The 24024-nt window shown below is 43.5% G+C and overlaps 1 protein-coding gene across 2 annotated transcripts in view; it reads left to right on the top strand.

The window, feature by feature from the left end:
• Positions 1-16956, top strand: part of LOC147431471 (uncharacterized) — an 86002-nt gene extending 69046 nt beyond the window's left edge. For both annotated transcript variants that reach the window (XM_086494070.1, XM_086494071.1), the window contains exons 6-8: positions 15209-15348; positions 15506-15541; positions 15631-16956. In XM_086494070.1, the coding sequence (XP_086350196.1) occupies positions 15209-15348; positions 15506-15541; positions 15631-16431 (977 nt within the window). In that variant the 3' untranslated portion in view covers positions 16432-16956. The remainder of the gene's footprint in view (positions 1-15208; positions 15349-15505; positions 15542-15630) is intronic.
• Positions 16957-24024: the final 7068 nt, after the last annotated feature.

The raw sequence follows: 24024 nt of genomic DNA, 5'->3' as shown, positions 1-24024 counted from the left end.
GCGCCCCTTTCAGTATTTCTTTTTATATTAATCAGTTCAAAGTACAAGAGAGTGGCTAGGGTTTCACTCTCAGACTCTGCGTCCAGATGCTCTGAGAAGTGAGGCCCTCACCACTAATTTAAAGGTTACAAGGGATGCCCAAAAAGCAGAGCCCCAAAAGCTTTTAAAAATAAAAAGCATCAGTTCTCTCTCTTAGAGAGTCCCTTTTTTTTTTTTTTTTAAAGCAAGTTCTCACTCTTTCACATGGCGTAGAGAAAAAGCAAGATTCGCGTCGCTCGTCATTACAAAAAAAAAAAAAAAACCAGCCTACGTGATTTTCGGAAATTAGGGTTTTTGGCAGAAATTAGGGTTTGCAGGAATTTTAGGGTTTCTGCTGTCCGCCACGTCATCACTTTGTGACATACCCCCCTCTTGAAAGCATTGTAATCGACCGCGATTACGCCTGCAAAACCGACAAAAGCCATAAACCGTCTTAGCAGACACTGACTGTTAGTACCTACGTACTAGGAACACACATCTAGCACATGTACAAAATCGACAATCACATCACACGACATCACAGGACATCACATGACATTCAACATTCATTCGGATCTTAGACCATGATTTATCGGCAATGTAGCTAGCAATCACATCTAGGTCCAATCTGGACCTCATCGATGTCCGATTGACTAACCCCTATTGCAACCATGTCTATTCGAGATCAATCAGACCAAAATGCTACAGTCATTTCGGCTATCAGTTCCTGCCCTCAAAAGAAGTCAAGAACAAATCAGTATCATTATCAGGAATTCCATTTCATAAAGTCATCCGGCAGAATACTGTCAGCTCTCAGTATCCGTGAAGCTCAAAGAGACATCGGTGACTTTAGTATCAAAATCGAGGCATCTGTTGACAAAGGAGCGGAGTAACTCCCCTCTTGTGCATCCCACTGCACCAGATCTTCGGCCAAGCTGAGTTTCTGGGTTCGGTTTGGAGTAGACTATGCTAAACCAAAACATCGAGGTAAAGTTTCACAATCCGAGGAGTATCTGCTAGGTCCTCCTGTAACAGACTTGGACACTCCAAGTCAAGAATCAACCGCAACAACACCAAATAACCACTTCAAAACAATTCACAGATCACAATAGATTTGCATTGGCCCGGTGGAGTTCCGTGCCTAGAGATATTGGCCCCAAAGATTGGCGCCCCTTTCGGTATTTCTTTTTGTATTAATCAATCATCAAAGTAAAAGAGAGCGGTTAGGGTTTCACTCTCAGACTTTGCGTCCAGATGCTCTGAGAAGTGAAGCCCTCACCACTTATTTAAAGGTTACAAGGGATGCCCAAAAGCAGAGCCCCAAAAGCTTGAAAGCAAAAGCAGATTCTCTCTCTCTCTCTCAATGAGAGTGAGTAAAAAGCAAGTTCTCTTTTTCTCTTTCTTTCTCCCAAATCAAAGCGAAAAGCTGAGATTTGCGTCGCTCAAAATTTCTCCAAAAAATATATATATATATATATATATTTTAAATTATCCGCCTTCGCGATTTTTGAAAATTAGGGTTTCTGGCAGAAATTAGGGTTTTTGCTGTCCGCCACGTCATCACTTTGTGACATACCCCCCTCTTGAAAGCATTGTAATCGACCCTGATTACACCTGCAAAACCGACAAAAGCCATAAACCGTCTTAGCCGACACTGACTGTTAGTACCTACGTACTAGGAACACACATCTAGTACATGTACAAAATCAACAGTCACATCACACGGCATCACAGGACATCACATGACATTCAACATTCATTCGGATCTTAGACCATGATTTATCGGCAATGTAGCTAGCAATCACATCTAGGTCCAATCGGGACCTCATCGATGTGCGATTGACTAACCCCTATTGCAACCATGTCTATTCGAGATCAATCAGACCAAAATGCTGCAGTCATTTCGTCTGTCAGTTCCTGCACTCAAAAGAAGTCAAGAACAAATCAGTATCATTATCAGGAATTCCATTTCATAAAGTCATCCAGCAGAATACTGTCAGCTCTCAGTATCCCTGCAGCTCAAAGAGACATCGGTGACTTTAGTATCAAAATCGAGGCATCTATTGACAAAGGAGCGGAGTAACTCCCCTCTTGTGCATCCCATTGCACCAGATCTTCGGCCAAGCTGAGTTTCTGGGTTCCGTTTGGAGTAGACTATGCTAAACCAAAACATCAAGGTAAAGTTTCACAATCCGAGGAGTATCTGTTAGGTCCTCCTGTAACAGACTTGGACACTCCAAGTTAAGAATCAACCGCGACAGCACCAAATAACCACTTCAAAACAATTCACAGATCACAATAGATTTGCACTGGCCCGGCGGAGTTCCGTGCCTAGAGATATTGGCCCCAAAGACTGGCGCCCCTTTCGGTATTTCTTTTTGTATTAATCAGTCATCAAAGTACAAGAGAGCGGTTAGGGTTTCACTCTCAGACTCTGCGTCCAGATGCTCTGAGAAGTGAAGCCCTCACCACTTATTTAAAGCTTACAAGGGATGCCCAAAAGCAGAGCCCCAAAAGCTTGAAAGCAAAAGCAGATTCTCTCTCTCTCTCAATGAGAGTGAGTAAAAAGCAAGTTCTCTTTTTCTCTTTCTTTCTCCCAAATCAAAGCAAAAAGCTGAGATTTGCGTCGCTCAAAATTTCTCCGCCTCTGCGATTTTCGGAAATTAGGGTTTCTGGCAGAAATTAGGGTTTGCAGGAATTTTAGGGTTTCTGGCAGAAATTAGGGTTTCTGCTGTCCGCCATGTCATCACTTTGTGACATACCCCCCTCTTGAAAGTATTGTAATCGACCGTGATTACGCCTGCAAAACCGACAAAAGCCATAAACCATCTTAGCAGACACCGACTGTTAGTACCTACGTACTAGGAACACACATCTAGCACATGTACATAATCAACAGTCACATCACACGGCATCATAGGACATCACCAGACATCACAGGACATCACATGACATTCAACATTCATTCGGATCTTAGATTTATCGGCAATGTAGCTAGCAATCACATCTAGGTCCAATCGGGACCTCATCGATGTGCGATTGACTAACCCCTATTGCAACCATGTCTATTCGAGATCAATCAGACCAAAATGTTGCAGTCATTTCGTCTTTCAGTTCCTGCACTCAAAAGAAGTCAAGAACAAATCAGTATCATTATCAGGAATTCCATTTCATAAAGTCATCCAGCAGAAGACTGTCAGCTCTCAGTATCCCTGCAGCTCAAAGAGACATCAGTGACTTTAGTATCAAAATCGAGGCATCTGTTGACAAAGGAGCGGAGTAACTCCCCTCTTGTGCATCCCACTGCACCAGATCTTCGGCCAAGCTGAGTTTCTGGGTTCCGTTTGGAGTAGACTATGCTAAACCAAAACATCGAGGTAAAGTTTCACAATCCGAGGAGTATCTGCTAGGTCCTCCTCCTCCATCCACTTCGCATCAAATGCAGGAAAGTTCTTGAACTTAACCAAGAACCGCCTTCAGACTTTACCTTTCTTCGTATCATTATGTGCCAAAATCTGTTCAGGAACAAGGATCTCCTCGTTTTCTTCCACTTCGGGTTGCTCATCAGGCTCCCCATCATCAGGTACATCACCCTTAACAGGTTTCAAGAGACTCACATGCAATGCATTGTGAATCCTCCAAGTATCTGGCAGTTTCAATCGGAAGGAGACATCATTTATCTTTTCAGTAATCCGGAAAGGTCCGTAGTATCACATACTAAGCTTTGGACAAAGCCTCTCCTTTCCCTTTTTCTTTCTTAGGTGTGCCTTCTCAAAAGTAAGAGCACCCAACCATCCTCCTTCAGTTTCAAGTCACGACGATGGCGATCCACTGCCTTTTTCTGTCGTTCTTGAGACTCCTGCAAAGTCTCGCGAACCTTGGCAAAAGCCGTATCCGAATCTCGCGAATATTCATCCGCTTCAAATATCTAATCTTTCGTGCTCAGGAAGGATGGAACCTTCGCAGCACTTTCAACAATCTCACATGGCGTCTTCCCCGTCAAAGAGTGTATCGTGTTATTGTAGGCAAATTCCACCAAAGGTAAGTTCTTTTCCCATTGAGTCTTCTGATCCGAGATACAAGACTTCAATAAATCTAAAACCACTGAATTGGCAATCTCAAATTGCCCGTCAGTCTGCAAGTGGAACGATGACGAGAACTGCAACCGCGTGCCAATGTTCTCCCAAATTGCCTTCCAAAACAAACTCATAAATCTGGGGTCTCTGTCGGAGACAATCGTCTCAGACTGCCATGTAATCGGAAAATCATCGTGATCATTATGTGCTCTCGGGAGATCAAAAATGAAATCCATTTCAATACTTTTCCAGGGGCGGGTGGGTATGGGTAAAGGCTATAACAATCCCTGTGCTTTATGCCTGTCAAACTTGACCTTCTGGCATACCAAGCAACTGCGCACAAACTCTTCCACATCTTTCTTGAGTCTCGGCCAAAAGAAAAATCTCTCTACCGCTTTCATGGTGGTAGCAATGCGGCGGTGACCCGTAAAAAGTGGAGAGTGGCATTCAGTCATAACCTTCTCCCTCAACGGCTGTGTAACGCACAACATAGTCTTTTTCATCAAGTAGCCTTCCCGAAGGGAGTATCCAGCTACTGTCTCCCCATCCCGTAGTCGTGTGAAAATATCTGCAAAATCTGTATCTGTGGCATACTGATCGACCATATCTTCGAAGCTCCTATGATGTATCGTGGAAATAGCCAGAACCAACGGTTTCCGAGACAAAGCATCTGCCACCACATTCTTCTGTCCCTGCACATGGACAATCTGGAAGTGGAACTGTGACAAGATGTTCGCCTACCGCATCTGCTTTTCCGAAAGCTGCTTCTGTGACAAGAAGTAGCGTAAACTCAGATGGTCTGTAAAGACAGTGAAATCCGCTCCGAGTAGGTAATGCCACCACTGAGTAAGAGCATGGATAACCGCCAAAAGCTCTTTCTCATAGATCTGTGCTGTCATCTCCGGCCTAGAGAACAAACAGCTCTCGTAAGCTATGACATGCCCTTCTTGCATCAAGACCGCACCCAGACTACGACCACAAGCTTCACAAAATACTTCAAATGACTTCTGCAAGTCCGGCAAAGTCAAATCTGGTTCTGTAGTCAATTTATGTCCGAAAGGCAGTCACCTTTGTGGGTCCCCACGAAAAAGGTACTCCTTTCTGTGTCAAGGTATGCAAAGGGGAAGCAACCTCTGCAAACTTTCGTATGAACCGCCTGTAGTACGAACATAGTCCCAAGAAGCTTCTAACTTCATGGACATTCCTCAAATCGGGCCAATCACGGATAGTCTCTATCTTGGCCGGGTCCATTTGCACTCCTGCTGCTGCTGACACAATGTGTCCCAAAAAGTATATCTCTCGTAGGAAAAATTCACTTTTCTTTGCATTAATCACTAACGTGTGATCTCGTAATGCCTGAAAGACTTGAAGCAGATGATCTTTGTGTTCTGCCTCATTCTTGGAGAAAACAATGATGTCGTCAAAGAAAGTGCCAACAAATAGCCTGTACTCTCGAAAAAAAAAAAAATCCTATCCATCATCCAGTTAAATGTCGCAGGAGCATTGGTTAAGCCAAAAGGCATTACCAGAAACTCAAATAACCCAAAAGTCGTCCGAAAAGCTGTCTTTTAGACATCTCCTGGCGCTATCCTGATCTGATGATATCCACTCTTCAAGTCAATCCCGCTAAAGCACGAGGATCCCTGTAACCTGTCGAGTATATCATCGATCCTAGGAATCGGAAATCTGTTCTTGATGGTGATTTCGTTGAGAGTGCTATAATCGATGCACATTCTCCAAGATCCATCTTTCTTCAAAACCAACAACACTGGAGAGCAATACAGTGAAGTACTAGGCTGGACAAGACCCTTTTCCAAGAGGTCTTTCACTGGGCTCATAATCTTTTCATTTTGTACTCGGCTCACACGATAAGGTGGCCGATTCGGTGGCGTGCTTCCAAGTATCAGATCAATGGTTTGATCTTCAGGCCCTCTGAAAAGCAATCGGCATGAGTGTGGAGAAAAATCTTGGCGTTCTTTTGATTAGGTCAAAACATATTCAACCTTTATCCAGCGTTCAGTTCTCTTCCAAAAGAATGAGTAAGAAACTGAAGTTCATCAAGTACAATCTCTAAGCCCTTCATTTATCAAAGTCGCTTTCTCGGCCCGGTAGTCAACCACGGAGTAGTTCTTGTGGTACCAAGGGATCCTTAGTAGAACGTCACTCGCGTGCCCTAAACACCCCTGTCATTGCAAACAAAGTTTGCTAATGCTCGGTGTAATGGCAACATCCCATCCGGGTGCCAGTCGAACTACCTCCGCCTGTGGCGTCAGTCTGTCGGGCATAATTCCAAATCGAGCCACCAATTCCAAGTGAAAAGAAGTTGGCCTTGGCTCCTTCAAAAGAGCTTCCTGATCCTTCACTTTGCCCCAAAAGCGGCAAAGTTTGTACTTTCATTCATTAGATTCGATACAGGTCCCACGCCATGTGGTACCAGTTCTGCTTTTCTATCTGCCTTTTCTGCCACATTCCTCAGCTGCTCTCGAACTCTGAAACCTGTCGTCGTCTTTATCATTCTGTTCTTTCTGTGCCTTTTTAGGATACTTCGCGGAGATATGTCCATGTTCCCTGCATCCAAAGCACTTTCCCTCTTTGATGAAGCGAGCTCTCTCCTCAGGAGTAAGCTTGGGTCGTGCATTTTTTTTTCTCTGGGTTGCTCTTTTTCTTTCTTCTTTCATTCCCATAAGTCTGTTCGGCTCGTTGTGTCATGTCCTCATCTGTGGGGTAGGTCAGACTGCCATAGTGAATTGCAAAGCCCCGCTTCGCATGACTCATCAACTCCTGAATAGAAGCTGACTTCTGTTCCAAGCAGTGGTCTTGGATCTCTGTAGGTAGACCCAAGGTAAACCGCTCAATCTGTTCTCTGAATGAGATCTTCTTGAATGAAGAGGCGGGTAGAAAAGAGCTCCAGAATCTTTCACAACAAGCATTGATTGTATCTTTCTTGGTCATCCGAAGATGGTTCCAAGCAGCTCGTACATCTCGTTCATATTCTTGCGTCAACCAAGAAGAAATAAAAAGCTTCTTAAATTTCAACCATTTAACTGGCGCAATCTTGTTTAAAAGAAGCGTTGACCACCAAGTACGAGCATTCCCCTTAAGGTAAGAGGTAGCTCTCCGAATCTTGGAGTGCTCTGAATAGCGTCCTCCCGCGAAAGCGATGTCAAACTGCTGTATAAAAGACAAAGCCCTCGAAGCATCTGAGTATCCTGAAAAGTATCAAACTTGATCAAGTGGCCACCTTCCTTAAACTCTCGAACTTTCTTGCTTTTATCTTCGAGAAAGTCATTCTGGTTGGCTTTGTAAAAATTCTTCTTGTTCGCATAAAACTTTCCGTCATCGGAATCTGAGCTGTCTGTAGACGAGTCCTCAGTAGAACTGTCAGTCTCTGGGCGAAATGTAGCCTTCTTCTTGCCCTTTCCAAAGCTTTGTTTCTTGCTTCGCTTTTTACCTTTTCTGTCTTCTTCGCTCGAATTTGAAGAGCTAGAAGAACTGTCAGAAGAAGAAGAAGAAGAAGAACTGGGTAATCCTTCAAATCGAACACGCTTCTTCTGTTTCTTTGCCTTGTCAAATGTCGACCGACGACCCAAATATCCCGGGAAGTCTATGCCTTTCTTTTGCTTTTTGCCATGCTTTTTGCCTTTCTTTTGCACGTCGAAAAGCTAAGCAATCCATGCATCAACCACGTTCTCCAGTTCCTTCTCCATATATTTCTTGGAGGCAGAAGATTTCTTGAGAGCGGGTTTCGGGAGTGGTGTTGTGGTTCTTTGCCACTCCATCTGTACCTCTTCCAAAGAGGTCTGGTTCATATATTTTGCCATCTTCGGGTCCTTGGCAAAATTGAGCATCATCTTTGTTGCATCGCCAATCAATTGACGACGTTCCATCTCTCTTTACTCCACTTGAGTAGGCCGAGGCGGGCCATACTCTCTGCCAAAATCTTCGTTGTGATCCCAGCTTGCATCTCCAGATGCAGAGGGAGTCGACTGATCATTGCCTGAAGCCATAGGTGCCGTGGAAAAAAAAATTCGGGGATCGGATTTCCCGTAGAAGAGAAATCGACCGTGCTCTGTCCACTGTAACAGACTTGGACACTCCAAGTCAAGAATCAACCGCGACAGCACCAAATAACCACTTCAAAACAATTCAGAGATCACAATAGATTTGCACTGGCCTGGCGGAGTTCCGTGCCTAGAGATATTGGCCCCAAAGACTGGCGCCCCTTTCGGTATTTCTTTTTGTATTAATCAACGGTGCTTCTGTTGAAACCTTCAAATCGAACACGCTTCTTCTGTTTCTTTGCCTTGTCAAAAGTCGACTGACGACCCAAATAACCTGGAAAGTCAGTGCTTTTCTTCTGCTTTTTGGCTTTCTTTTGCGCGTCAAAAAGCTGTGCAATCCGTGCATCAACCACGTTCTCCAGTTCCTTCTCCGTATATTTTCTTGGAGGCAGAAGGTTTCTTGAGAGCGGGTTTCGGGAGTGGTGTTGTGGTTCTCTGCCACTCCATCTGTACCTCTTCCAAAGAGGTCTGGTTCATATATTTTGCCATCTTTGGGTCCTTGGCAAAATTGAGCATCATCTTTGTTGCATCGCCGATCAACTGGTGATGCTCCATTTCTCGCCGCTCCGCCTAAGTAGGCCAAGGCGTGCCATACTCTCTGCCGGAATCTTTGTTGTGATCCCTGCCCGCATCTCCAGATGCAGAGGGAGTCGACTGATCATCGTCTGAAGCCATAGGTGCCACGGAAAAAAAAATCGGAGATCGGATTTCCCGTAGAAGAGAAATTGGCCGTGCTCTGATACCACTGTAACAAACTTGGACACTCCAAGTCAAAAATCAATCGCGACAGCACCAAATAACCACTTCAAAACAATTCACAAATCACAAAAGATTTGCACTGGCTCGGCGGAGTTCCGTGCCTATAGATATTGGCCCCAAAGACTGGCGCCCCTTTCGGTATTTCTTTTTATATTAATCAGTTCAAAGTACAAGAGAGTGGCTAGGGTTTCACTCTCAGACTCTGCGTCCAAATGCTCTGAGAAGTGAGGCCCTCACCACTAATTTAAAGGTTAAAAGGGATGCCCAAAAAGCAGAGCCCCAAAAGCTTTTAAAAATAAAAAGCATCAGTTCTCTCTCTTAGAGAGTCTCTTTTTTTTTCTTTAAAGCAAGTTCTCTCTCTTTCTCATGGCGTAGAGAAAAAGCAAGATTCGCGTCGCTCGTCATTAAAATATTTAAATTTTTTTAAAAAAAAAAACCGATTTCCAGAAATTAGGGTTTTTGGTAGAAATTAGGGTTTGCAGGAATTTTAGGGTTTCTGTTGTCCGCCACGTCATCACTTTGTGACAACAAGCATCACAATATACTTTGGCAAATCCGGCAAAGTCAAAACTGGCCCCGTAGTCAATTTCTCTTTCAGTCACCTCTATGGGTCCCCATGAGAAAGGGACTCCTTTCTGTGTCAGAATGTGCAAAGGGGAAGTGACCTCTGCAAATTTTCTAATGAACCGCAACTTTATGAACATTCTTCAAATCGGGCCAATCACGTATAGTATCAATCTTGGCCAGGTCCATTTGTACTCCTGCTACTGAGACGATGTGTCCCAAAAAGTGTATCTACGGTAAGAAAAATTCACTCTTCTTGGCATTGATTACTAACTTCTGATCTCGCAATACTTGAATGACCAATAGCAGATGGTGTCTATGTTCTTCCTCATCCTTGGAGAAGACTATAATGTCATCAAAGAAAGTGCCAACAAAAGATCTGTACTCTCTGAAAATCCTATCCATCATTCGGTTGAAAGTCGCTGGAGCATGGGTAAGGCCAAAAGGCATCACCAAAAATTCATATAAACTGAAGCTCGCCCGAAAAGCTGTCTTGTAGACATCTCCCGGCACGATTCGGATCTGATGATATCCGCTTTTCAAATCTATCCTGCTGAAACAAGAGGATCCTTGTAGTCGGTCAAGAATATCATCGATCCTCGGAATCGAAAATCCATTCTTGATGGTGATTTTATTGAGAGCTCTATAATCAATGCGCATTCTCCAAGATCCGTCTTTCTTTAAAACCAACAACACCGGAGAGCAGTATGGTGAAGTACTCGATTGGATAAGACCCTTTGCCAAAAGGTCTTTCACTTGGTTCATAATCTCTTCGTTCTGGGCTCGGCTCACACGATAAGGTGGCCGGTTCGGTGGTGTACTTCTAGGTATCAGATCAATAGTATGATTCTTAGGACGAGATGGTGGCAACTCGCTTGACAGGCCCTCAGAAAAGCAATCGGCACGAGTGTGGAGAAGATCTTGGCGTTCTTTATCAAGTTCAGACATATTCATTCTGTGTTCATTATTTAACTCTTTCAAATAGATCGAATAAACAAACAGACTGGATTTCATTAATATGGAAACGGCCGAAGCCGATACAATAGGGACAGACTCCTCCTTTAATTTCACATCGAGTACAATTTTTCGGCCCTTTTTCATTTGTCAAAGTCGCTTTCTTCGCCCAATAATCGACCACGGCGTTGTTCTTATGGTACCATGGGACTCCAAGGAGGACGTCACAACCTTCCAAGGGCATTATGTAAAAGTCCTCGTGCCCCAAATACCCCTGACAATGCAACCGAAGTTTGCCAAAGACAGGTGTAATGGCTATGTCCCGTCCGGGTGCTGCTAGAATTGCCTCTGCTGGTGGTCCCATCTGATCGGGCGTAATCTCAAGCCGTGCCGCTAATTCAGGTGAAATGAAGTTGGCCTTGGCTCCTCCATCAAAGAAAATCAGGGCTTCTGATTTTTCACTTTGCCCCAAGCTCGGCAAAGTTTTGTACTTTCATCAATCGTGCTTAGGTCTGTACCCATGCAGTGTGGAACCAATCCCGCTTTCATCTTGCCTTGTCTGCCACGTTCCTTTGTTGCTCTTAAACTCTCTGGCCTCTCTTCATTCTGTTCTTATTGTGCCTTTTTAGGGCACTTCGCGGAGACATGCCCATGTTCCCCGCATCCAAAACACTTCCCCTCTTTGATGTAATTGGCCCTCTCTCGAAGATTGAGCCGGTGTCATGTATCCTTGTCTTTCTTTTCTTGGGAACTCTTTCTCTTTCTACTTTCATTGTTAGAAGTCTGTTGGGTTCTCTGAGTCAAGTTCTCATCAGTGGGTTAAATCAAATTTCCCGAATGTATCGCAAAACCCCATTTTGCATGACCCATCAATTCTTGAATAGAATTTGACTTTTGTTCCAAGCAGTAGTCTCGGATCTCTATAGGAATTCCGCAACAAAACCGCTCAATCTGTTCCTTAAACGAGACCTTAAATGAAGAGGTTGGTAGAAAAGAGTTTCAAAATCTCTCGCGAGAAGCTTTCAGAGAATCTCCCTCGGTCATCCGAAGATGATTCCAAGCGGTTCGTATATCTCGTTCGTACTCCCGAGTCAGCCAAGAAGAAATAAAGAGCCTTTTGAATTTCAACCATTTAACTGGAGCTTCCTTCCTCAGAAGAAGGGTGGACCACCATGTTCGAGCATTTCCCTTAAAGAAAGATGTAGCCCTCCTGCTCTGAGTAATACCCTCTAGAGAAAGCTATGTCAAACTGCTGAATGAAGGCCAAAGCCCTCAGAGCATCTCAGAACCAAGAAAAAGAGTCGAACTTAATCGATTGTCCACCTTCTTTGAATTCTTTCACTCTCTTGCTTTTATCTTGGAGAAAGTCATATTGGTTGGCTCTGTAAAAATGCTCCTTCTTTGCATAAAACAAGTGATCGTCGGAGTCCGAACTTTTTGAGGAAGACTCCTCTGTAGAACCGTCAGAAATTGGGTGAAATCTAGGCTTCTTTGCCTTTTTCTTGCCCTTCCCAAAGCTTTGCTTTTTGCTTCTCTTTTTACCTTTTCTGTCTTCCTTGCTCGAGTCAAAAGAGCTAGGAAAACTATCAGAGGAAGAAGAAGAAGAGAACTGGGTAGTCCTTCAAATCGTACAGGCTTCTTCTGCTTTCTTGCCGATGCAAAAGAAGATTGACGACCCAAATAACCCGGGAAGTCAGTTCCTTTCTTGTGCTTTTTCTTGTGCTTTTTGGATTGTTGTTTGTGTCCCAAAGCCGGCTAATCTGTGTCTGAACCACCTCTTGTAATTCTTGCTTTGTAAACATCCTCGGAGAAGGAGGTTTCTTGATTGCCGGTTTGATGGGTGGTTCTGTGGCTTTTTTCCACTGGGTGTGCACTTCAGCAATGGATTGCTGAGACAAAATTTGCAAATTTCGGATCCTTCGCAGTTTTAATCATCTGCTTTGTTGCCTCGTCAACTAGTTGTCGATGTTCCATCTCTTCAAGTTCGTACTGAGTAGGCTGAGGTGGGCCGTACTCTTCCTTTGTTTGATCATGAGAATCTTCTTCATGATCTCCTCCCGCATTCGCAGATACAGAAGAAGTCGAATGTTTCTTGTTGGAATCTATAAATGCTGCGAGAAAAGGATCGGATTTCCCGGTAGAAGAGAAATCGGCCGCGTTCTGATACCACTATAACAAACTTGGACACCCCAAGTCAAGATTCTACCGCGACACAACAGAGATTCACTTCAAAACAGTTCACAAAGACGACACGGCCCGGCGTAGTTCTGTGCCAAGAGGTATTGGCCCCAAAGACTGGCGCTCCTTTCGGTATTTCTTTTTATATTAGTCTGTGCTCAAAATACAAGAGAGTAGGCAGGTGCTCACTCTCAAACTCTGCGTCCAAATGCCCTGAGAAGTGAGGCCTTGCCCACTTATGGTACAAAGGATACCCAAAAGCAGAGCCCCAAAATCTCAAACTCAAAAGCAACTTTAATCCAAAAGCTGTCAGTAAAATCAGCCAACGCAATTTATGCAGATCTGTACGGAATGCCATGTCAGCACTGTTAGCGCAATTTGCGGCGTCCGTATAGCTGCCACATGTCAGTGCGATTCCGGTGCGTTTTCCGGGACTATCCGTACAATCAACCCCTGCAGGCTGCCACGTCATCAGTTTGTGACATATGCTATGATCCTGAGATCTCTCAAGCTCCTTGGCAAAGAGTCCGAAACAACTTCAGTGAACTCAAAAACAATTGTCCTGTGTTTATCCAAGGTAGACAAATTAGATTCAACTTCATGTACTGATTTTGCAAAGATCAAGTACAAACATGAGTCTTTGCTTTATGTACCAAGGGAACTTATTTTTTTGTTGTAAGTATCCACCATAGCATGCAACCTGTAACACCATGGGATACCCAATAGCACATCACAGCCCTCAAGTTGCATTATATGAAACTCTTCATCCACATAACTCTGAATGTGCAGACGGGAGTAACAGGCTCTGAATGACCTAGACATGCCAAACCTGCTTCACCCGTCATGCCCATCTTCTTTGCACGATTGCCCAACTTTGATGCCAATTCTAGTGATATGAAATTTGCACGGGCTCTTGGATCAAAGAAAACCAACACTATTTGGTCCCTAACTTTGCCCCAAGCTCTACACAATTCCAGGGCATTTGTGTTTGGTTGATCACGAACCAAATCTGGGGCAAGTCATGCACTGGGCTTTGGCTTCTTTCCTTTATGCTCTGACTTGTCATCCTTATCTCGTGACTTCCTTTGTGGGCGGTCATTTGCAAAATGTCCCTCCTGGTCACAAATGAAGCATTCCTTGGCCTCTCTTAGAGCTTTCCTTTCTTTAAATAAATTGCGAGAAAAATGCCTTTTTTGTCCTTGTCCTCGCCAAGGTGTGAATTGCTTCTTGGGCGTGTCAACTACATCAATGGAGGGTTTCTTTGTGGGAGGCACATAAGGCTTTGCTGCAACATTGCCCTTGGCTGAAAACTGTGTGCCTTGGGTCTCTCTCTTGTTGCCCTTTAAGCCATCGGAATTTCCTTCCGACAGATTACTAGCCACTCTCGTATTCTCAATCAACTGCGCCATATTCATGACAAAAGTCTTTGTGTGGTAGTCCCTAATTCCCTTGGGCAATCCACAACAGTACTTTTCAATCTGTTCTGACAATGACACAAACCTGTAGGAGCTTACTGGCAACAGGGCGGCCTAGAACTGCTTATTGTACTCTTCAAGATTCGCATAGTTTGCCGCATTTAAGTCGTGCCATGCTGTCATCACATCCACTTCAAAAGTCCCCCTCTGGCAATGTAGCAAAACCAAACAAATCAAGTACGATGTACCTGACTGATATAAAGTATCCACTGTTAGAAACCTCCTGTAGCAGCTCATAGAGGCCAAGGGACTGTAGAACCCTTGGGCTGTACCTCCAAATCCACTCTATCATGTTTGGATGTTGTACCCCAAAAAAGGATGCAGATCTACAGCACATTGCACAACCACTGTAAGAGAGGGAGAAGGAATCCATTTGTAATCCAACACAAAAGCCAAACGAAAGTACCATGATGCACATCTCTGACCAAACCAACTTCCCAAGGGTGTCAATACACTCTCTCTCTCTCTCTCTCTCTCAGCTGCCATCGGCTGTCCTGCCTTCATCAAATCTGCTGTCAATTGCCCTTCAGGTTTCCTCCTCCACCCTTCCCACAAACACACACCCTTCTTGAGCCACTTTTGTGGTGGTTTGGGAAGGCGCTCCTGCTTTAAGCTCCAATGGATTATGGAGCCTTGCCAACTATGCTCCACCCCCCTTCCACTCAGATTGCCTTCGGCTCATCTGAACCCAGCCTTAGTTTGTTAAGCTTAGTAGGTCGACATCTTCTTCATAGTGCTGCAGTGCTTAGTGCTGGAGAGGCTTCCAGGCAGACTTATGTGGTTCCCCTCTGGATTTTCCATTTCAGCTTATTTACTTGTATCTTTCCATTTGTCCCAATTCAAAGGTTTTCCGCTCAACTTTGTTCTTTGTGAAGATCTTGAGGGGTTTTTTCACCTTTGTATCTTGTAATTTGGCTAGGGCCGTGTCTTGTAATGGGCATATTTCCTTTATGTAATACAAAGGGTACAAGCCCACCATTTTTGGTGCGCGCACATACTTTTTTAAGCCTCAGTGTCAATCATAAATTTAGAAGCAGTCAGAGGTAGGCAGCACAGACAAATGCATAAAATAGCAGGGGTGATCACTGACGGCTTTAATTTCTATACTGCCTTTTAATGGCAGGGGAATCACATGATACCAATTTAGCTGATGAATTGCAAGAGCAAGAAAAAATTCTGATGCAATGCGCTGAACAGCTCGAAATGAGTGAGTTGGCTCGAGCTGCTCTCGTTTCACATTTGAAAGAGGCTTTACGGGAACAGGTACTAGTGTTGCTTACTCAAAGGTAGTATAGTATTCATGTTGTACTCCTGTGTATTGACCTTCCATATTAGATGGATTCAAAATCTTCTTCATATGAAATCTTTTCCGGAGCACTGTATCTATCTGAAGTTGTCCTGGCTTATTGTTTTTGTGCAGGAGAGCAAGCTTGAGTTGATCCGAACCCAACTGCAGGTCATACATCTAACACCTACTCATCTTTTCTATTCTTGATTTGTGCATGGTAAGCTTGCGAGGGTTTACTGACCCACTTTGAGTGGTAGACTGCTCGAAATCAAGCAGAGCACTCTGGCATTTTGCGACAAAGGTTTCTGCAAGGCGGTAATGCTGGCACAGTTGAAATAGAGGAGCATGGACCGCAAGAAACAGGAACAGATTCTCTTGGAGGTTCTAATGCACCTCAAAATGCTGGATCATCTGGTGAAACTCTGTCATGGCCAGCTGTACCTTTCACAGAGGGCCTAGCGCCACCTGGTACAGAAGAACCCAAAAATAAAAAAAGTGCAGCTGCAGAAGTGGCTGCGAAGCTAGCTGCGTCGGCTTCATCTGCTCAAATGCTTCAATCCGTGCTCTCTTCATTTGTCGCATCAAACTCTAGGGTGGAAAGGACTGCTTTGGAAGCATCCAATACCTTCAGTACAGATAAAAGGCAAAAGTTGAATAATCAGAATGAAAATTTGAGAAGTGCTGATGGCAGCCCTTCTTATGCAAAACATTCAGCACCTGCTGTGCCCCTACAGAACATGGCTATACCACCACCGTCATCTTCACAAATAACATCATCTTCCACCACTCAGCTTCAATATCTGCCGCCTCGTCCTGCAATCCTACCCCAGCCTCAATATATGGGGCATAATACAACCATTCATGTGCCAGGTTTTGGATATGCGAACACTGTGCTGCCGCTGCCGCCACCACCAGCAATGCAGCAGCAGGTAGTCATGGGTGTACCTCCATCAATGAGTGTTAACTCACAGAATACAAATCCTCAGTCGATGCAGCCACCAGGAGTAGGATATTATGGACAGCTCCCTTTGCCAACTCCACATCTTCCACGCCAATGAGCTCTTTCATGCCGATGGTCCTTAATTGAGTACCTTGTGGAGCTTATCAGAAAAATGTTGAGGAGTGCCTGCTATGATTCGTGTTCAGCATGCATTTTTTCCACGAAAATGTGCCAAGCTGAAGTATTCAAATCAATTTGTACACAAGAAAAGCAACAGTTTAGGGACAAATTGGTCGCTTGCATGTGGGGCGGTGAAGGCAAAGCAGAGCTGACTCTTGCAAGCAGTTATGAGGGGCTGATGGCATTTCTTCCATAGCTCTGGAGGTTTTTTCTGATCACAGACGGTGACAAATGCACAGATCTTTGGATGATGTTGTTGTATATTATGTCCTTTGTGGGATGGTAGGATGGTATGCGTAGTACTCTTGCCAGCTTTACCAGTTCACATTACTGGGTTGCTATTGTATTCTTCAACTTTATGCAGGTTAGAGGTAGATGGATTTCCCTACAGGCCATCAGTATAGCTCAGGTTGTTTCTCAGAGACTATAATCGCTAAGCAAACGTGGGTTTGTGATGAGATAACATGCGCTTTTGTGTGTGTGTGTGTGTGTGTGTGTGAGAGAGAGAGAGAGAGAGAGAGAGATTTTGAACGTCTATGTGCGGCCGAAGTCAGCCTATGAGACAAATCAAATATACATGTGTGTATGTCCTCCATCTATCAGAAAAGACAAAACATTACAAAAAACCCTCAGTTTGTGATGGGATCTATAGGGGGGGAAGGGGGCTCGAGTACTACGGGTATGTGCATGTCTATATGCTGAAGTAGTACAACCATGCAAATGCATCAAGCTAGCTAGCTCCATCCTATGTTAGTAGGAGGCTGTAAAATGTGGTACGTTGGGAGGATTGTGGCAAGAGCTGCTCGAATGAACGTAGTTGGGTGAGCCCTCATCTAGGCTCGTTACTCCTCAATAGCTCAACGCGCTTGGGTATGGATCTCCTCAATCTGTCTGTGGTGGAGTCGTGGGGCCAGCATCTAGTAACACTTGGCGTCATCTGGTTCGGCTCGTCTCAACCTGTTGTTGCAGAGTCACTCCCCTTGGTGGATTTAGGAGTGGTGGGGGTGTGGTCCTCTGAAAAAAAATGTGTAAGTTGTGATCCCCCCCCCCCCCCGGTATCTATAGGTGATTGTAGAAGTGTGTCTTTGTGCCTCTGTATCTTCAGCAGGTAGCGCCCCACCTGTTTCTGATCTCGAGTGCATGATCTCGCGGAGGGTAGGTTGCCCTCTAAAAAATGACTCGTAGGCTTTGCATCTGCAAACAAAGGGCTCCTCACTGCGGGGCTCCTGAAAGTGTGCCTGATGACATCTCCACTCTAACATGGGCAAAGTTGCATATCCTTGGGTGAGTTTGTCATTGGCAGCCTATGCCATGGAGAAGGGTCCCTGTCTACTAGTAAAGGTGACTCCCAGGTAGATGAGGTGACCACTTCAATAGGGTCTCATGCTGCTATAAAAGTGGCTGCTCGTCAGACTGATCTAGAGGTGTGGAAGATCGTTACCCTGGTCTTCCCAAGGTTCACTGTCAATCCTCTGTGTGTACAGAACTCATCCAAGGTGCTCAAATGGCTCTTTAAACCCTTTGGTGACTCTAAAAGCAAAACAGTGTCATCAACGTATAGCATAATGTGGACTGGGGTACTTGCTATGTAAGCTCTTGCTCCTCCCATTGTAAGATGTAGTCGAATATCTCGTCGATGTAGAATCCAAAGAGGGTCAATGAGAGGGGGTATCCTTGCTTAACACCAATGGTGCTAGCAATAGACTCTGACAGGCCGCTTGGATAGCAAACTCTCCCAATCACTCTCTCGTAGAGAGCATAGATGGCCCATATCATCTTTGATGGTATCCTAAAACTCTGAAGCCATGAAAGAGCCTCTCTTGTGGGATGTATCAAACACTCCGCGGAAATCCACAAAGCAACAATAAAGTTTCTTCTTCCGCATCTTTTCCCCATCAATAAGGCAGCACAGAACAAAGATGTGGTCAATGGTGGAGAAGGTCCGTTTGAGCCCTACCTGGCCGGGAGCCCGTAGGCCCTCATTTTCTCCATATGAACTGAGCTTAGCCTCAAGTACTGCCCCATAAAGTTTAGCCATTGTATGGCCTATCATGATAGTCGTGTAATTCCCTCGATCCAAGGTGTCCCCAACCTTGTGGATTGGCACAATGGTGTGTCGAGTCCACTCCTTTGGGAAGCCCTCCCCTATAGCTTGATTGTATTCATGTGCAATCAACGGGGCTATAGTGACGGCTGTGTAAATGAGCTGCTCGCTCTGTAATCCTGCATGATCTGACGACCAACAACGCTATAGATGGTGCCTTCTTGACCATATTCACTGTGAAGAAAGAGGAGCTTGTGGTTCTAGGCCCGAGTGATTGTGGGATCAGAGGCTGGTTTGGTACCTCATAGAGTTTCTCTGCATAATCGTGCCATACTTGTGGATCCTCAATAGGGGTAGGCGGTCATGGTTCTCGCATCATGCAGTGGCACTATCCATGCTCATGAATAAATAGTATAGCTCTAGCTCATCTGTCTCCTCCAAGGCTCGTCGCTTTCGATGTGTGAGTATCTCCATTTGTCGCCTGGCCTCTCGATCAATGATCTCCCCTAGGGTCCGTTGTGCACGCAACTTGCAATAAAGGTCTCTGCATTCATCATCATACCAATTGTTTTGTGGCATAGTCCAAGGGGGGAGCGTGGGGGGGATAGGAAAGAGCTAATAGTTGATGTTTGAAGGATGGATGTGATGCGGGAGGTGAGAACGGGTAGTGGTGTAGAGGGGTGGATTGTAATGAGCTTCATGCATAGGGCTTTCCCATTGCTCTCTGGTGTGGACCCCTCCTCTTCTTTGATGCCAGTCACTCGTACACTGAGGTAGTAAGCTTGTCACATCTTCTCTTCCTCAATGGTTGTGTGTATGATGAGCGCCTCATATGTTTGGGCTTCCTCTCTCGTCTCTTTTTTTATATTCTTCTTGACTACTTCAACCCATGCTTCCTTACTGGCCTCCAATTTGTAGTCGATGCTTGCCATGAGAGCTTTGGTGATCTCCTCCTTGAGGCATCCTTGGCTTTCACATTGATCTCTCCTTTGGGGGTGAGGGATGCGATAAAGGCACTGTAGCTCTTCCTTTTCTTTCTTCCATTCCTCTTTCTCCTTCTCCTTCTTCCATGCTTCCTTTGCCTTGTCAATCCTTCGACCTCTTTCTCAAGCTTGTATAGTGGGTTGGCGATAACATTGAGGTTGTCCGCAATGTAGGACGACGCCTTATCATCAGGCTTGGCCACCTCCTCCTTCGCGGCATTCTTCGACATGTCAGTGTTTGGGGGGGTTAGGGGGGGGTGGTTTACTAGTGCAGAAGGGCAGGGGGTGCGCCAGCAGCAGCAGGGCAACCAGTAGTGCACAGGGAGGGAGGGGGGGTGTTTTCTACCGCGCAGAAGGGCAGCAGGGGGTGCGGTTGGCAGCAGGTGCTGGCATGGGTGTGGGCGGGAAAGAGCACCAACAGCAGGGCGGCCAGGAACAACAATAGGGAGGGAGGTGCGGCAAGACAGCACGCGATGGAGAGAGAGAGAGAGAGAGAGAGAGAGGTTTTTCTAGGGTGTTTTCCCTAGCTTGTCACTCATATATATAGCTTTCGTGGCCTTGGTTCTCCCCTTGTATTAACTATCTTAGGGAAAATTGTTATTGGGTTTATGCCTTGTTTCTACCCATGGACCTGCATTATGTGGCATAGCTAGTTGAGAGAGAGGAAGGGAAGGGGGGTGAGGGGGGGCTACTACCAACACTACACGTGGTCACTACAAGCATTTTTCTCTCATCTATGATCAAAATGTTGCTATTAGGTCTTTGTGTATCACACAAATGAGAGAAAAAAACATTTGTGTGTTGTTACATTAAATATAAGAAAAATTTACCAAAATACCCCTCTAATTTGTGGAAATTCTCAAAATACCCCTCAAATTTCCAAAATTTCCAAAATGCTTCCAATATTTTGTCATAATTTCTCAAAAGCCCTTCAAATTTTTCAAAAATTCCCAAAATACCCCTTGTTGTGAGATTAAATATCTCCAAAGATTTAAAAAATGTAGCTTCTCATAAGAGGAATGATTGTCTATTAGTACAAGATGCTAAAACTAGAATTTGAGTTGGTTATGTAGGCTTTGGAAATGAATCGTTTCATTATTTTTAGACATAATTGCCTTTTTTGGGAGGTGATTTGTGACAAATTACATGCTAAGCACTCAAACATAGATCTCACTTTTGATTAATCCAACCAAAATAGATACGAGGGTATTTTAGGAATTTCCACAAATTAGAGGGGTATTTTGGTAACATAATGCTTATACAAAAAAAAAAGGCAATATGTTCAAAAGACATTTGATTTTAGACCACGAAATAATTAGCACAAAAAAATACTGTATTTGAATCATTTGTCCACAATTTAGTCAAAATGAGGATACATTCTGACTATTGTATATATCAAGACAAAAAATGAGTCTTAGGTCAAACTACATCTAAATTAAGCCTTTTTAAGCACGGATAGAATTTTCGCATGCACCCATATAAACAACACAACATATTTTGTCAGCGTTGGATAGGTATTATAGATGTCAGAGAGTCTATCGCTTGTTATCTATGTCAAAAAAAATTAATGGCTTAATTGCAGTCCTTTTAGTACAAACTTTAGTAGTTTTGGTGTGTAGCTACAAAGATTTTGTCCACAAAACAAGTGTAATAAAGAGTAGAAATCTCATCCTCTGAGATTCATAATTTAGTTCATTATTTTCCTTTTCAAGGTGAATTTTAGATCCAATTCCAATTTGAATTCGAGTTCTGATGGACATGGGTACAAGTTGTCAAAAAATCTCTCTCTTGATTTTTGTGGCATTTAGAATGGTAAGTTATCTAAACTAACATAATATGGCGGAAGGGGGAGCCCTTTACACGTGTCAAAATCTGCGACATGAAGGATAAACTCCAAAATTGAGAGAAGCCCTTGTGCATGCGATAAAGAGGGAGAGAGAAAGAGAGAGGCGGCCAGCCGCACTAGTCTTGTGAAAGGATCATGTATCCCAAACTATTTTCAAATAGAATACTCGTTCTTATTTGTCTTCTTGAAAAAACAAAATCTTCTCATGAATAAAAGGAACTTTGAATCATTCCTTTGTTTCTTTTTCGAGAAAGTACCAAAGGCACTTGGTTCATAGTATTCCAAGGTCAATTTGCAAACAAGGTGTTAAGCATTTGAGCTTTTAAGAGTCTATGTCCTAGCTTTCAATCAAGGTCAACCATAGAAGACAATCAATTCCACCTCTCTTGAAATTATAAACGAAGACATACTCAAATTTTGTTCATGATTGAGTAAAAGAAGAGACCGGAATCCTTAATACATTTAAGGGTATAATCCTAGCAAAGCTCAGATTCAAATCAAAATGATGGCTTACATAGTTGATTCTATCTCAAGTGTTCGTAGTTCATAAATAAAAAACAATTGTATGTAATAACAAACTTAGAAATTTACCTAGAATTTTCTATTGTGATAGGCATCACGTTTTCCAACAAGGAAGAATATTTTTTAGGCAAAGCTTTTAATGTTGGAAATAGGGTTGCAGGGAAACACACATAGCTTGGAGAAGATGAAGAAGCTCAAGGCACACAATAGAGAGTATATTGCTTACTGCACGACGGAAAGATAAGTTAGCCCTAGAATGATGGGCGTATATACAATGCACGGGGTAAAAAAACCTCCTAGTGAGGGAAAAAATGCCTTGGCGGTCCTAAGTGTGTTCACACACAACACTACCACATATAAATGGTAACAAATCCCCCTTAGGAGTGATGCAGTGAACAAGAAAGTAGCATTCAAATCAGCCTTAAATTCAGCAATATGTGTTTCATTCGAGCCAGTAATCAACAAATCATCTACATACAGAACGACGATGAGAAATGCATCAAAGTTCTTTCAATTGGACTCTTACAAAAGCATCGTTTAACCAAATGAGTGCCAGATTTCACATACCAAGCACGAGGAGATTGCTGCAACCCATACAAAACTTTCTCACATTTGCACACTTTATCTTCTTGTCCTTTTCTGACAAAATTGTGAGATTGTGTTATATAAACATCCTCAAATATATCATTGTTCAAGAAAGCACTAACAATGTCTGACTGATGTACATCCCATCCTTACTGAGCTGCCAATGCACATAGAAAACGAACAATAGTCATATGATAAGTGAGAGCATTTTGCATTTATGCCTTTTGTTGTGCATAACATTTTGCAAGAAATCGAGCCTTATAGCGATCAACCTCACCATTCGGCTTACATTTCAACTTGTAACCCACTTTGTAACAATGGCCTTTTTTCTAGGAGTCCCATGTGTCATTTTCTATAAGTGCACCATATTCTGATTGTATGGCAGCCATCCAATTTTTTAAATTCTGTGCTTCATCAAAAGATAGAGGTTCCTACACATCACATAAACTAGAAATAGCCAAAGCATAACAATCTGACACATAAGATGCATGGCAAGAGCATGAACGAGTATGATTAGACAAAAGTGCATCCAATTTACTGTCACGCAAAGTATGCACTAGCCATTTTTGCATACTTCTAGCCTCCTCATTCTCATCCCTTTCCATATCAAGTACATCATGTACATTTGCATCAGTAATAGGTTGATCCATAGCATTTTTTGAGACCCCCATAGGCTCTACATTTGAATCATTGGAATTTACATTCAAGTTTCCACCATTAAAAAGAGGCAACAAAGTGTCATAAATGTCCTATTAGCTTACATTATTCTCTTTGGTACATGATAACAAACATTGAACGGAATCTTCAACAAACACCGCATCTTGTGAAACCAAGATACATTTTGTTTATGGATGGTATAACATGTAACCTTTTCTTTCAGTATTGTAACCAACAAAAATGCATTTAACAACCTTCTAATCCAGTTTTTTTCCGTTGCGTTTGTGGCATGAAAGCATAAGCTAAACAACTAAAAACATGCATGTAATCAATAGATGGCTTCTTATCATACCATGCTTCATAAGTAGTCATATACTGCAAAGCTTTCATAGGATACACGTTGAGTCATAAGTAGCACACATGAGAGCCTCAAGCCAAAATGAATGTGGCAGAGCTTGACTCTTAACCATCCATCGCGCCGTCTCCGTAAGCGACCAGTCTTTTCTTTCAGCAACACCATTTTGCTAAGGTGTACACGGCATTGTACATTGGTGTTTTATCCCATGATTAGCCAGAAATGCATTAAACTCGTGATACATGTACTCCCCCCCTCAATCTGAACAGAGCGTGCCCATATTACATTTAGAGACATTTTCAGTCATAGCCAAAAATTGCTTGAAGCACAAAAACACTTCAGACTTAGCTTTAAGTGGACCCATGCATGCCTGGAGTGATCATCAATGAAAGTCACAAAGTACAGGTAATTGCCTAAGGACGGAGTTTGCATAAGCCCACAAACATCACTATGCACAAGTTTCAATCTGCATGTAGCCCTTACGGAACCATCCTTTGAAAATTTTCAATGTTGCATTTTACCTAAAATACAACCTTCAC

Source organism: Adiantum capillus-veneris, chromosome 21 (genome assembly GCF_014529385.1).
Source record: "Adiantum capillus-veneris isolate H3 chromosome 21, ASM1452938v2, whole genome shotgun sequence".
NCBI classification, from domain to species: Eukaryota; Viridiplantae; Streptophyta; class Polypodiopsida; order Polypodiales; family Pteridaceae; genus Adiantum; species Adiantum capillus-veneris.
Note: the sequence above shows the minus strand (reverse complement) of the source record. Positions and strands in the feature narration are given on the sequence as shown.